The sequence below is a fragment of the Bufo gargarizans genome, chromosome 2, assembly GCF_014858855.1.
Source record: "Bufo gargarizans isolate SCDJY-AF-19 chromosome 2, ASM1485885v1, whole genome shotgun sequence".
NCBI lineage: Eukaryota > Metazoa > Chordata > Amphibia > Anura > Bufonidae > Bufo > Bufo gargarizans.
Window position 1 is genome coordinate 241,789,245 of NC_058081.1, and position 13,721 is coordinate 241,802,965.

General features: G+C 43.8%; 1 protein-coding gene across 1 annotated transcript in view; it reads right to left on the bottom strand.

The window, feature by feature from the left end:
- FBXL13 (F-box and leucine rich repeat protein 13) overlaps positions 1-13,721 on the bottom strand; it is a 249,774-nt gene that overhangs the window by 33,187 nt on the left and 202,866 nt on the right. The window contains exon 17 of the mRNA XM_044280157.1: positions 8,948-9,074. Within this exon, the coding sequence (XP_044136092.1) occupies positions 8,948-9,074 (127 nt within the window). The remainder of the gene's footprint in view (positions 1-8,947; positions 9,075-13,721) is intronic.

A 13,721-nucleotide genomic window follows, 5' to 3' on the forward strand; every position in this document is an offset into this window, starting at 1 on the left:
ACCCATGCTGGGTGAGAGAAATATCTTGGCAAAAGACAACTTTTCCAATTTTTTTATACAAAGTTGGCATTTGACCAAGATATTTATCTCACCCAGCATGGGTATATGTAAAATGACACCCAAAAACACATTCCCCAGCTTCTCCTGAGTACAGCGATACCACATGTGTGACACTTTTTTGCAGCCTAGATGCGCAAAGGTGCCCAAATTCCTTTTAGGAGGGCATTTTTAGACATTTGGATCCCAGACTTCTTCTCACGCTTTAGGGCCCCTAAAAATCCAGGGCAGTATAAATACCCCACATGTGACCCCACTTTGGAAAGAAGACACCCCAAGGTATTCAATGAGGGGCCTGGCAAGTTCATAGAAAAAAATTTTTGGGGCATAAGTTAGCGGAAATTGATTTTTTTTAGTTTTTTCTCACAAAGTCTCACTTTCCGCTAACTTAGGACAAAAATTAAAATCTTTCATGGACTCAATATGCCCCTCAGCGAATACCTTGGGGTGTCTTCTTTCCAAAATGGGGTCAGTTGTGGGGTGTTTGTACTGCCCTGGCATTTGAGTGTCTCCGCAATCATTACATGTATGGCCAGCATTAGGAGTTTCTGCTATTCTCCTTATATTGAGCATACAGGTAAAGAGATTTTTTTTTCCGTTCAGCCTCTGGGCTGAAAGAAAAAAATGAACGGCACAGATTTCTTCATTCACATCGATCAATGTGGATGAAAAAAATCTCTGCCCAAAAAAAAAAAAAAGGAGGGGAAAGGCGTCTGCCAGGACATAGGAGCTCCGCCCAACATCCATACCCACTTAGCTCGTATGCCCTGGCAAACCAGATTTCTCCATTCACATCAATCGATGTGGATGAATAAATCAGTGCCGGGATTTATTTTTTTATATTTTTATATACAAAGTGTTTGCCAAAGCATAGGAACGCCGCCTCCTCCTCAGCTCGTATGCCTTGGCAAATGTATCTTTTACTGCAGAGTAGAAATCTCGTCTTCCAGCGCCGCATACACAGACTTGCGTGTAATCTGACAGCAGCGCAATGCTTCTGTCAGAATGCACATCAGTGCTGCAGCTAGTCGATCGGTTGGTCCACCTGGAAGGTAAAAAAATAAAAATAATGAAAAAACCAGGCCGCAACGCAATAATTTTATTCACTTTCGGACAGAATATATAAACTTTAAATAACGGGTGTCACGCCTTATTCCACTCCTGCTACAGACACAACATCTTTTTCGGGGTGACGGTTGGGTTGAGGTACCAGGAACGACATTGGGGAAATGTCGCTCGTGTAGACGGCTAACTACACTGGTGGATGGGGCCACGGAACCTCCTGGGTACAGGAGGTTCTCGGTGATCTCTTCCTGAAATTTGAGGAAGGATCCAGTTCTCCCAGCCTTACTGTAGAGAACAAAACTATTATACAGAGCCAATTGAATTAAATATACAGACACCTTCTTATACCAGCGTCTGGTTCTGCGGGAAACTAAATACGGAGACAACATCTGGTCATTGAAGTCCACCCCTCCCATGTGAAGGTTATAGTCGTGGACTGAAAGGGGCTTTTCAATGACACGGGTTGCTCGCTCAATTTGTATTGTCGTGTCTGCGTGAATGGAGGAGAGCATGTAAACGTCACGCTTGTCTCTCCATTTCACCGCGAGCAGTTCTTCGTTACACAATGTGGCCCTCTGCCCCCTTGCAAGACGGGTGGTAACGAGCCGTTGGGGTAACCCCGCGCGACTAGTTTGCGCGGTGCCACAGGCGCCAATCCGTTCTAGAAACAAATGCCTAAAGAGGGCCACACTTGTGTAGAAATTGTCCACATAAAGATGGTACCCCTTGTCGAATAAGGGTGACACCAAGTCCCAGACTGTCTTCCCACTGCTCCCCAGGTAGTCAGGGCAACCGACTGGCTCCAGGGTCTGATCTTTTCCCTCATAGATCCGAAATTTGTGGGTATAGCCTGTGGCCCTTTCACAGAGCTTATACAATTTGACCCCATACCGGGCGCGCTTGCTTGGGATGTATTGTTTGAAGCCAAGGCGCCCGGTAAAATGTATCAGGGACTCGTCTACGCAGATGTTTTGCTCTGGGGTATACAAATCTGCAAATTTCAGGTTGAAATGGTCTATGAGGGGCCGAATTTTGTGGAGCCGGTCAAAAGCAGGGTGGCCTCTGGGACGGGAGGCGGTGTTGTCGCTAAAGTGCAGGAAACGCAGGATGGCCTCAAAACGTGCCCTGGACATAGCAGCAGAGAACATGGGCATGTGATGAATTGGGTTCATGGACCAATATGACCGCAATTCATGCTTTTTAGTTAGACCCATGTTGAGGAGAAGGCCCAGAAAAGTTTTAATTTCGGAAACTTGGACTGGTTTTCACCGGAAAGGCTGGGCATAATAGCTTCCCGGGTTGGCGGTTATAAATTGTGTGGCATACCTGTTTGTTTCGGCCACAACTATGTCTAAGAGCTCCGCAGTCAAGAACAGCTCAAAAAATCCCAGGGCCGAACCGATCTGAGCTGTCTCAACCCGAACTCCAGACTGGGCAGTGAAAGGGGGAACTACAGGTGCGGCTGAAGTTGGGGACTGCCAATCAGGATTTGCCAGCACCTCTGGGATTCTAGGGGCTCTACGGGCCCGTCTTTGCGGTGGCTTGCGACGGGGTCACTACTGCTCGTGCCACCGTACCAGCTTCAACTGCCCTTCTGGTGCTCGCCACTTCACCAGGTTGTACGGCAGTGCTGGTACTAGGTCCAGGGAGGGCTGCGCTGCTGGTGTATGCCTCACCACGTAATCCGACAGCGCCAGCCCCACTCTGCTGCTCTTGAAGCGGATCCTGCGCAACCTGTGGTCTAGCGACACGGGGCCGGGTACGCCTGGTGCTATCAGGGACCTCAGCCTCCTCGTCCGAACTTTGGGTCAGAGAGCCACTGCTTTCTACAGGTTCGTATTCTGACCCGCTAGATTCATCAGATGAGGGTTCCCATTCCTCATCCGACTGGGTCAGAAGCCTGTAGGCCTCTTCAGAAGAATACCCCCTGTTTGACATTTGGGCAACTAAATTTAGGGGTATTCCCTGAGACTACCCAAGAAAAAAAGCAAGCCTGTCTTACAAAGGGGAGGCTAGCGAAGTACCGGAGGCCGCTACGGTTGATAAAAAATATCAAAACTGATGTTTTTTATCGCCGCAGCGCGTGTAAAGTGAATGTGCAGTGATCAAAAAATATATTTTTTTTGTCACTGCGGTGGGGCGGGTGTGGGCGAACGCACGTGTGGGCGACCGATCAGGCCTGATCGGGCAAACACTGCGTTTTGGGTGGAGGGCGAACTAAAGTGACACTAATACTATTATAGATCTAACCGTGATCAGTTTTGATCACTTCCAGATACTATAAAAGTACAAATGCTGATTAGCGATACGCTAATCAGCGAATCAGTGACTGCGGTGCGGTGGGCTGGGCGCTAACCGATCCCTAAACTACCTAACCAAGGGGCCTAAACTATCCTAAAACCTAACGGTCAATACCAGTGAAAAAAAAATGTGACAGTTTGCACTGATCACTTTTTTCCTTTCACTAGTGATTGACAGGGGCGATCAAAGGGGTGATCAAAGGGTTAATTGGGGTGCAGGGGGTGATCTGGGGCTAAGTGTGTACTGTTGGTGCTACTCACTGTGAAGCCTGCTCCTCTGCTGGATCCAACCGACAAAAAGGACCAGCAGAGGAGCAGGGCAGCCGTATAACAGATCATATTTACTAATATGATCTGTTATCTGGCTTCTCATTGAATTTTTAAAAAATCATCAGCTTGCCAGCCGCGATCATTGGCTGGCAAGCTGATGACGCGACCCCCTTGACGAAATGCCGGCCCGAACTGCGCATGCGCGGGCCGGCAAAGCGCGTCATCTCGCGTCTCGCGAGATGACGCGTATATGCGTGACTCTGCGCAGCGCTGCCGCCTCCGGACCGCACATCTGCGTTAGGCGGTCCGGAGGCGGTTAAGCTTCTTGCCACTTTTCTAAAGTGGCAAGAAAGGGGCGGGGCTTAATGGGATGGGACAGTGTTTAGCGTTGGTGTCATGGCTGATGTACACTGGTGCAGGCTTCAGTCTCTGCCACACGGAGTGCCAGGGATTTGTCTAATTTTGGAGACATTTTAGAAAAAAAATCCAAATGGGATCTAATTAGAAAAAATGCTATTCCGACAGTTTTTTTGTGTCTCATATTTATGACATTCCCTATGAGGTAAAACTGATCTGTTACTTTCCTTCTGCGGGTCAGTACGATTACAGAGATACCACATTCATATACAGTTTTTTTTTTTTATTGTGGTAGTACTTAAAAAATCTCAGAGATGAGTGAGAGCTCATTTTTGACAGGGTGATCTATAGTTTTAATGACCACGTTTTGGAGTGTGTATGACTATTTCATCACTAATTATTTAAATTGTTTTTGGGAGGTGAAGCAATGAAAAAAGGAAAATTGGTGATTTTTTTTTCTTCTTTCCATTCATTCACTATACGCGATAAATATATACATTTTTATAGTACGGGCATTTTGGGGTGTGGAGATACAGTACCTATGAGATTTATTTATTTATTTATTTTTTTATATGGGGAAAGGGGTTGACTGAATTTTATATATATTACAATACCTTCAAAAACATTTTCTACACTTTTTTTTTGTTAAAGTCCCCTGGAGTGGGTGGCCAGATGCCTCTAAATGACAGCACCAGACTTTGTACACTCTATGCATAAGGCTAGATGCACCCGACCATATGTGTTTTGTCGTCTGCAAATTGCGGATCCGCAAAAAAAACACGGATGACGTCCATATGGAGTGCTGTCCGCATCTTTTGCGGCCCCATTGAAGTGAATAGGTCCGCACCCAAGCCGCTAAAAATGCGTGTGCATGTAGCCTTAGGCTGATGATGCCTAATAAGGGGTAGTTTAACTAGCGCTTTACCCACATCCCATGAGTAGAGATGGTAGTCTGAATTTATGGTGTCTTCTGTCACATTCAGTACCACTATAAATCACGGTAGTGGCTTTTCAAGAAGTGATTTTTGGGAAAATAAAATAATTGTAGCTATCCAGTCCCTAACATTACATGAAAAGTTACATTATAACTGGACGGTGGCCTCAGATAATGCTCCCACCTAAGCTATGTGAATATGCTGAGAATTTATTGCGATGCATGCACTGAATGTCTTATGTCATATGCCATGGTTATATGCCAGTCTTCAGTTAAAGTCCATGGGAGTAAGAAGCAACAAATTTATTAAAGAGGTCCCTGGGATTTCCATACTGATGGGCTGGCCCATCCCTGGGATAGGTCATCAATATGAAATCAGCAAGGGTCTGACACCCAGCACCCCGCTGATTAGCTGTTTGAAGAAGCTGTGGCGCTCACTGGAGCTCTGGTGAGTGCTGTGGCCTCCTCACAGCGCCATGTATAATATAGTGTCCGCGGCTAGTACTGCAACTCAGCTCCATTCACTTGAATGGGACTGAACTGTGCCTAGGCCATGAATGTGACACATGACCGTGACAGTGTTACTGCTGTACATGTACACCATTCTACCCCAAGTTGGATTCTGTTGAGACAATATAATTGAATACAGCGTTTTGGTGTGTGTAATGTTGATATGTTCATGACAGAGGCTGTTTTATGAGAAGTTGGGATTGTTAGAACAGATTGTTTGCAGTTGTTACAAAAGCACAGAAACAGTCCATGCTGAACCCTAGTAACATCACAGAAAATTTGAGCAGGATCCATGAAGCAACTGTGATCTCCTGTGACCTATAATTTAATGAGAGCCCTTGAAGAAAAAAGCTGACTCATCAATCGAATGGAAACCAGACCTCCTGAAAATAAATGTAGAAGAAACAGCAGACTATGCATTTTGAGATACAATATTTAGTCTATAGTTATCTCCTTATTGCTTGTCTTGCTTTTTAATGAACAAGTATTTCCTTTGTGGATGAAGAGTTATTCTAAATTACAGTGTCACAGTGTAGCATGGTTTGCAAGGCTATAATCAAATACATTACTATTTCTAGTGTACTCCAAGTGGCTGGGGCTCCCATCAGTAAGTTCTCTTTAAACATATAAAGAAACATTTCAGATTTACAATCTATTCGGAAAGACCTCAGACCCTTTCACTTTTTTCACATTTTGTTATGTTACGCGCTTGTGATAAATAAATAAAAGTTTTCCCCCATCAATCTGTGCTCAATCCCCCTTAATGAGAAAGTGAATAGAAAAGTTAAAAAAATGTATTAAAAAGGAAAAACTTAAATTTCACATGGACATTTTCAGGCCCTTTGCTATGACACTTGAAATTTAGCTGTGGGGGGCTAACATTTCCCTTGATCGTCTTTGAAATGTTTCTACACCTTGATTGGAGTACACCTGTGGTAATTCAGTTGATTGGATATGATTTGGAAAGACAAACCCCTGTCTATATGAGGTCTCACAGGTGACAGTGCCTATCAGAGAATAAATCAAGCCATGAGGAAAGAAATGCCTGTGGAGCCCAGATACATGTGCAGAGAACCTGTGGAGCCAGAGCAGAGGATGAGAGTGGTAGTGGCCCTCCTGATGATGCTGTGTCACAGTGTACTCCCTCAGGCCCTCTCTCCCTGGGATCGGTGCAGTGAAGGAGGGGTACCCATTTATTTTGTTGGGGCACTCCCTGTAGTTAGGGCTCTTGCCTGATGGGAGTTTGATGTTAAATGTCCATGTGTATGCATGGCAGGGCTTGAAGAGGTGCAATGCCCATTGTCTGGTGTTAGAAGAGTCAATACCCAGGCCAGATTAACCAAACAAAAGTCTATCCTTACTGTGTAAAAATAGGAGTTGTAGTACATCCTGTAATTTTCTGTATCCAGTGCAAATACTTCCCAAATTTCTAAGCATGAGCTAATAAAGTAGTTTGCAGCAGTGGCCCTCTAATTACTCTTTTTCTTGCTAAAGTCTCTGTGACAGGGCTCTCTGGTTACAAACTGCAATCTGGCAACTGTGGCTGTAGTGTCCACTAACCTGAAGTGTAGACAGTGTCTTAACAGGTTACCCCTCTCCAGCAGTATGGTCTGGAATGCTTTATGTTGGGTTACCTTGCTGACTCTCACACTGTAGCCATGCAAATCTTCCTTCAGATCTTCACCTCTTTCATCCCCTGGAGCTCGTGGAGGTACTGAATGCTCCTGGGCTTGAAGCTGGAGTCTGGGGGACAGAAGCACATGCAGACTGCTCCCTACCTCCTGCCTATCTACAGGTAGACTGACTACAAAACTCTGGAACTAGGGGGTGGGGCCAGCCCACACTCTAAGCTCAAGAGAGGGCTGGGCTAGGTGTTTAATCCTGGCCACTGCTGGATCATGCTGGAACATACTGAGTATACAGTGCATTACATTGACATGACATAACAGTACAAACCAATTGCAGATGCTCCCTACTCACAGTACCAATCCAACCTGACAGAGCTTGAGAGGATCTGCACAGACGAATGGCAGAAAATCCTTAAATCCAGCAGAGCAAACCTTGTGGCCTCATACCTAAGACTGGAAGCTGCAATTATTGCCAAGGGTGCTTCAACTAAGTCCTGAGTAAAGGATCTGAATACTTATGTCAATGCAATATTTTAGTTTATTCCTGTTCAATAAATTAGCAAGTATTTCTAAAATTCTGTTTTCACTTTGTCATACTAAGTGCAGAATGAGGAGGAAAAATGTTAACTTTATTATTTTTTTATATTAGCACAAGACTGCAACTCAACAAAATGTGGAAAAAAGTGAAAGGGTCTGAAGACTTTCCGAATGCACTATACATTAACAAGTTGACATTCAGGTGACAGCAGTAAGGCTGTATTCACGCCACCTTTTTGTGTCCTGTTGAATGGTACTGTTTATGAGAAAACAGAGTACCATCAAAACAGGATACCTATCCTAATGCTGTATCATGTTGGACAGAAAAAAGCAGCCCTGCTTTTCGGTCTGGTTGCATCCTGTTTTAAATGTTATCTTGTCATAAAAAGAGTACAGGAGGTGTTTGGCAGCGGCTTTCTCCTCTCTTGCAGTTTAAAACACTTTGCATACTTTTGGCCAAGTTAACATTTGGCAGACGCCAATAGAAGATGTATGGGCACCTAAATGGCCATGCTAAACTGCTGACAACACTAGGGGTAGGGGTTGGGGAGAGCAGTACAAACAAACCTTTTATGAAGCGCTTTTATGAAGTGTTATTATGAGGTTTTGTTCACATTTTGCAAGTACCCAGTGCGGCACTACTGTAAAGTGCTCTCTCCATTCTCCCACTCTCCTCTCTGCTCTGAGTGACAACTGTAGCAGCTAATCAGGAGAACACTAAAGCTGTCACTCACAGTGAAGGGGAGGGGCTGTGAAGCAGATGAATGCAGAAAACACTTCCCAGTGAAGCTGGCAGAATGAAAGTTCACACTCACACTACTCCTGATGAGAAAAGCTTCAAATGTTTACAGACTCTCTCTAAAACTGAATACAACAGGCTGGCTGTTTGGTTACATCATGTTGCCACCAACTTTTACTGTAGTAAAAAAGCATCAGTACCGCATTCTTGCATTCTGTTAGGGCTCGTTCACCTAGTGGATTTTGTGTGCAGAATATGTGCCAAAATCTGTTCAGAACATTGTCTGTGAATAAATAACTTTTCAGTGATGCCCGCAGTCTGCCTCTGCTATGGAAAAAAAAATCATTCTTGCTGGCTCCCCATGACCATTTTCTGGTCTGTGACTTGTTGTCTTCCCCCACTCTTATTGACACGTCACCACTGAAGCCAGTAAATGAACAAACAATGAACAAGAAACCTTTATTGGTTTAGTTGGAATGACTTTATCCTTATTGATCATGCTCTGTATGTGTATCTGCATTGTCTAATGCTATCAACCATTTGCACTTACTTGATCCGTAATGCTGGTCCCAGAGATATCAATGGAAAGAAGTGAAGTCATATTCCCCAGGAGTTCAATGCCGGAGTCAGTCACGTTTTCACAGAAGCGGAGGCTCAGGAAGTTTAGATTGTGACATCTATAAATAGGAGAAGATTATGTAGCACTAACAGATTAGTATAACATGGCTTTACAGTTCATTCTTCACTAATGTTTAGTGTTTCCTAATGTCATCTTTCACGTTCAATCAAATGAGTGCATGATTGGCTTGGGTCTGAATGAATCTCAAAGAGTCACTGTACTTTCCACTTGAAAAAAAAAAGCTGTAAAGTCATGGCCACTAAGGGTCTCACTTCCACCTAAATTGCAGTCCACTGCCTGTTGTCAGACAATATCCATCCATGGTAACAGATACTCAGAAGACGGCTGAGAGAAAGTGGGGACGTGTCAGTGCTAGCCGAGATCCTGGGCCTGATAAAAGAACAGCTTCTGAACATCACAAGAGACTCTTGTGTGTCTGTAAGTGTGATTTATCTCTCTTTTCTGTTCTGTGAGCTTCGGAGCTGAAAACAAACATAGTAGGAAGTGAGGGACAGGACATCACAGCGGTACAGTGTTTGGCAGATTCCACAGAAGGGAGACGTCCCCTGCTTCTGAGTCAAATGCATCTAGCTGTGCAGCTGAATCAAGGAAAAATATGGCTGTAAAAAACATTAGTGGAGCCCAAAAGAGACACATTCCTTCACAGTTATGATTGTACAAAGAAGTGCAGGCATTATTTTTTTTGAAAACTCAGGTACTCTTTAACCTCTCAGGGACATATGACGTACAGGTACGGCATGATGTCCCGGTACTAAAGGACACAGGGACCCTGTAGCCCACACTACTACGAGCAGCTCTGGGGCTTGTACTAGTTTTCTGGCCCACCAGATAGGTCCACCTGGGCCCCCTACCGGTGAACTTGCATGGTATATCCCAGAGGATTTTGAGCCTGTGATTCCTAATTTTGTTGGCCAACCAGGAATCCAGATTCCCACAATGGGCTTCACTGAATATGACTATTTTATTTTTATTTTTTCAGTGACCACTTTGTGAATCTGATGGTGGAGCAAACAAACTTGTACGCCCAACAGTTCATTGTTCAACACACAGGCTCCTTTTTTTGCTAGGTCCGGTGGCTGGACTCCGGTCAGTGGGGCCTCGTGCTGCACATGGGCCTAGTAAAAACCCTAGTATCAGGCAGTACTGGAGTGGGGACGTCCTCTACCAGACCCCACTCTACTGTATGGCCATGACACGTTCCCGTTTTGAGGCCATACGGAAATGCCTGCATTATGCAGATAATGCAGCATGTCCCCCCGAGGTGATCCTGCCTATAACCGCCTGTACAAAATCAGGCCAGTCATCGATCACTTCAGGGCCAAATTTTTGGAGGCCTATGTACCTGGAAGGGAGGTCGCTGTTGATAAGTCTCTCATTGCTTTCAAGGGGAGACTCATTTTCCGCCAGTATGTACCCTCTAAGCGGGCGAGGTATGGCGTGAAGCTGTACAAACTTTGTGAGAGTACCTCAGGGTACAATTACAAGTTTTGTGTGTACGAGGGGCGAGATTCCCGTATTAAACCCCCAGAATGGGTGCTGGGGGGAAACTTGTGTGGGACCTTATGCACCCACTGTATGTGGATAACTTTTATACTAGTATCCCCTTGTTCCAGTCCCTCACCGCTTGTGGGACCGTGCGAAAAAAATCAACGTGGCCTCCCTACCCACCCCCTTCAGGTACCTATCACCAAGGGTGAGACCCGTGCCCTTACCAGTGGAAACCTGTTGCTGGTCAGATATAAGGACAAGAGGGATGTCCTTGTACTGTCCACAATTCACGGTAACGGCATCACCCCTGTCCCTGTGCGAGGTACCGCGGCAACGGTCCTCAAGCCTGATTGTATCGTCAACTACAATCAGTATATGGGAGGAGTTGATCTATCTGATCAAGTCCTCAAGCCATATAACGCCATGCACAAAACCCGGGCATGGTACAAAAAAGTTGCGGTCTACTTGGTATAGGTTGCCTTGTACAATTATTTTGTGCTGTCCCGGAGTGCTGGCAACATAGGGACATTCCTTCAGTTCTATGAGGCAGTCATCAAGGACCTGACGTTTTCTGACCGTGAAAAAGCAGGCCGGAGTACCTCGGGAACTGGAGGTGCCCGGATCGTCCCTGGCCAACACTTTCCAGGTGTGGTCCTCCATACTGGAAAGAAGGGACGGTCCCAAAAAAGGTGCAGAGTGTGTCACAGGAGGGGGATACGGAAGGACACCACCACTTAGTGTGACATGTGCCCCGATCATCCGGGCCTCAGCATTATTGGTTGCTTCAGGGAGTACCACATTTCCATGGAGTACTAAATTTATAATACTCTTCCCCAATTTTAATTCTATTTAGCCACTGACAATTGCCCAGAGAAAAAAAAGAAAAGAAAAAGAAACTATGGTTCTCAGACTAGCGACACTAAAACAAAATTATTTTTTAATATTATTTTGTAAAACTAAAATAAATTAAAAAAAAAGTATACATATTAGGTATTGCCGCGTCCGTAAGAATCTGCTCTATAAAAATACCCCATGACCTAACCCCTCTGATGAACGCGGTAAAAATAAATAAATAAAAAAAGGTGTAAAAAAAGCAATTTTTTTTGTCACCTTACATCACAAAAAGTGTAATAGCAAGCGATCAAAAAGTCATATGCCCCCCCAAATAGTCCCAATAAAACCGTCCTCTAATCCCACAAAAAATTAGCCCCTACCTAAGACAATCGGCTAAAAACAAAAAAAAAAATGACTGACTGATTATAGTGTAAAACCTAAATAAGTTTAAAAAAGTAGACATATTAGGTATTGCCGCGTCAAGAATCTGCTCTATAAATATACCCCATGACCTAACCCCTCAAATGAACACAGTAAAAAAAAATAATAATAAAAACTGCCAAAACAGCTATTTTTTGGCAAAATTTCCATTTTAATCAATTTTTTCCAGTAACAAAGCAAGGGTTAACAGCCAATCAAAATTTTATATTTATTTCCCTAATTCTGCTGTTTACAGAAACACCCCATATGTGGTCGTAAACTGCTGTATGACCAAACGGCAGAGCGCAGAAGGAAAGAAACGCCATATGGTTTTTGGAAGGCAGATTTTGCTAGAGGTTTATTTACACCATGTCCCATTTGAAGAACCCTTGATGCACCCTTAGAGTAGAAACTCCAAAAAAGTGACCATTAACAAAAATGCAATATAGAGCAACCAAAAATCATATGTACGCTAAAAATAGTCCAAACAAAACTGCCACCTTATCCCGTAGTTTCCAAAATGGGGTCACTTTTATGGAGTTTCTACACTAGAGGTGCATCAGGGGGGCTTCAAATGGGACATGGTGTAAATAAACCAGTCCAGCAAAAACTACATGGCGCTACTTTCCTTCTACGCCCTGCCGTGTGCCCGTACAGTAGTTTACAACCACATATGGGGTGTTTCTATAAATTACAGAATCAGGGCAATAAATATTGAGTTTTGTTTGGATGTTAACCCTTGCTTTGTTACTTGAAAAAATGGATTAAAATAGAAAATTTGCCAAAAAATCTAAATTCTGAAATGTCATCTCCTTTTGCCAATAACTGTTGTGGAACACCTAAAGGGTTAACAAAGTTTGTAAAATCCGTTTTGAATACCTTGAGGGGTGTAGTTTCTTAGATGGGGTCACTTTTATGAAGTTTCTACTGGGACATGGTGTAAATAAACCAGTCCAGCAAAACCTGCCACATATGGGGTGTTTCTATAAACTACAGAATCGGGGCAATAAATATTGAGTTTTGTTTGGCTGTTAACCCTTGCTTTGTTACTTGAAAAAATGAATTGAAATTCAGAAATTTCATCTCCGTTTGCCAATAACTCTGAATACCTTGAGGGGTGTAGTTTCTAAAATGAGGTCATTTTTGGGTGGTTTCTATTATGTAAGCCTCACAAAGTGACTTCAGACCTGAAAAAGTGGGTTTTGGAATTTGCTGCTATGCCTTGTAACATCCCCAAACAATAAAATGGCATTCCCAAAATGATCCAAACATGAAGTAGACATATGGGGAATGTAAATTAATAACTATTTTTGGAGGTATTTTTGTAAATTTGGTATTTTTTTAATAAATAAAAAAGATTTTTTTTACTCCATTTTACCAGTGTCATGAAGTACAATATGTGACAAAAAAACAATCTTAGAATGGCCTGGATAAGTAAAAGCGTTTTAAAGTTATTCACACATAAAGTGACACTGGTCAGATTTGCAAGAAATGGCTTGGTCCTTAAGGTGAAAATAAGCCCGGTCCATTAGGAGTTAAGGCTGGAGGTACAGTGGGGCTCTGACCAATTTGATTAAGTATAGTATGCCAGTTGACACTATCAACTATTCAGCTGCTTAAAGAGAGGGCTGAACCCCTAATAAAGCCTTGTTCACATTTCCATTTTTTACTGATGTGTGCTGTCCACACATGTACCCAGGGGCGTTGCTATCTATCAAAAGATCCATTGCCCAAGCCCCAATGCATATGGCCCAATTCTCTAAGTCGACCGATGACCCCCCCCCCAAACACTAGCACTGAAGACATTGTACTGTACTCGCTATACAGCAGCACATACCTCTCACATCCAGTCTCCTCCGTTGTACATCTTTTCTGTCATCATCTTCTTCTTTCGGTCTGGACAACTTCTTTCAGCCGCGTCTCGTCTCTGCAGAGTGTGACA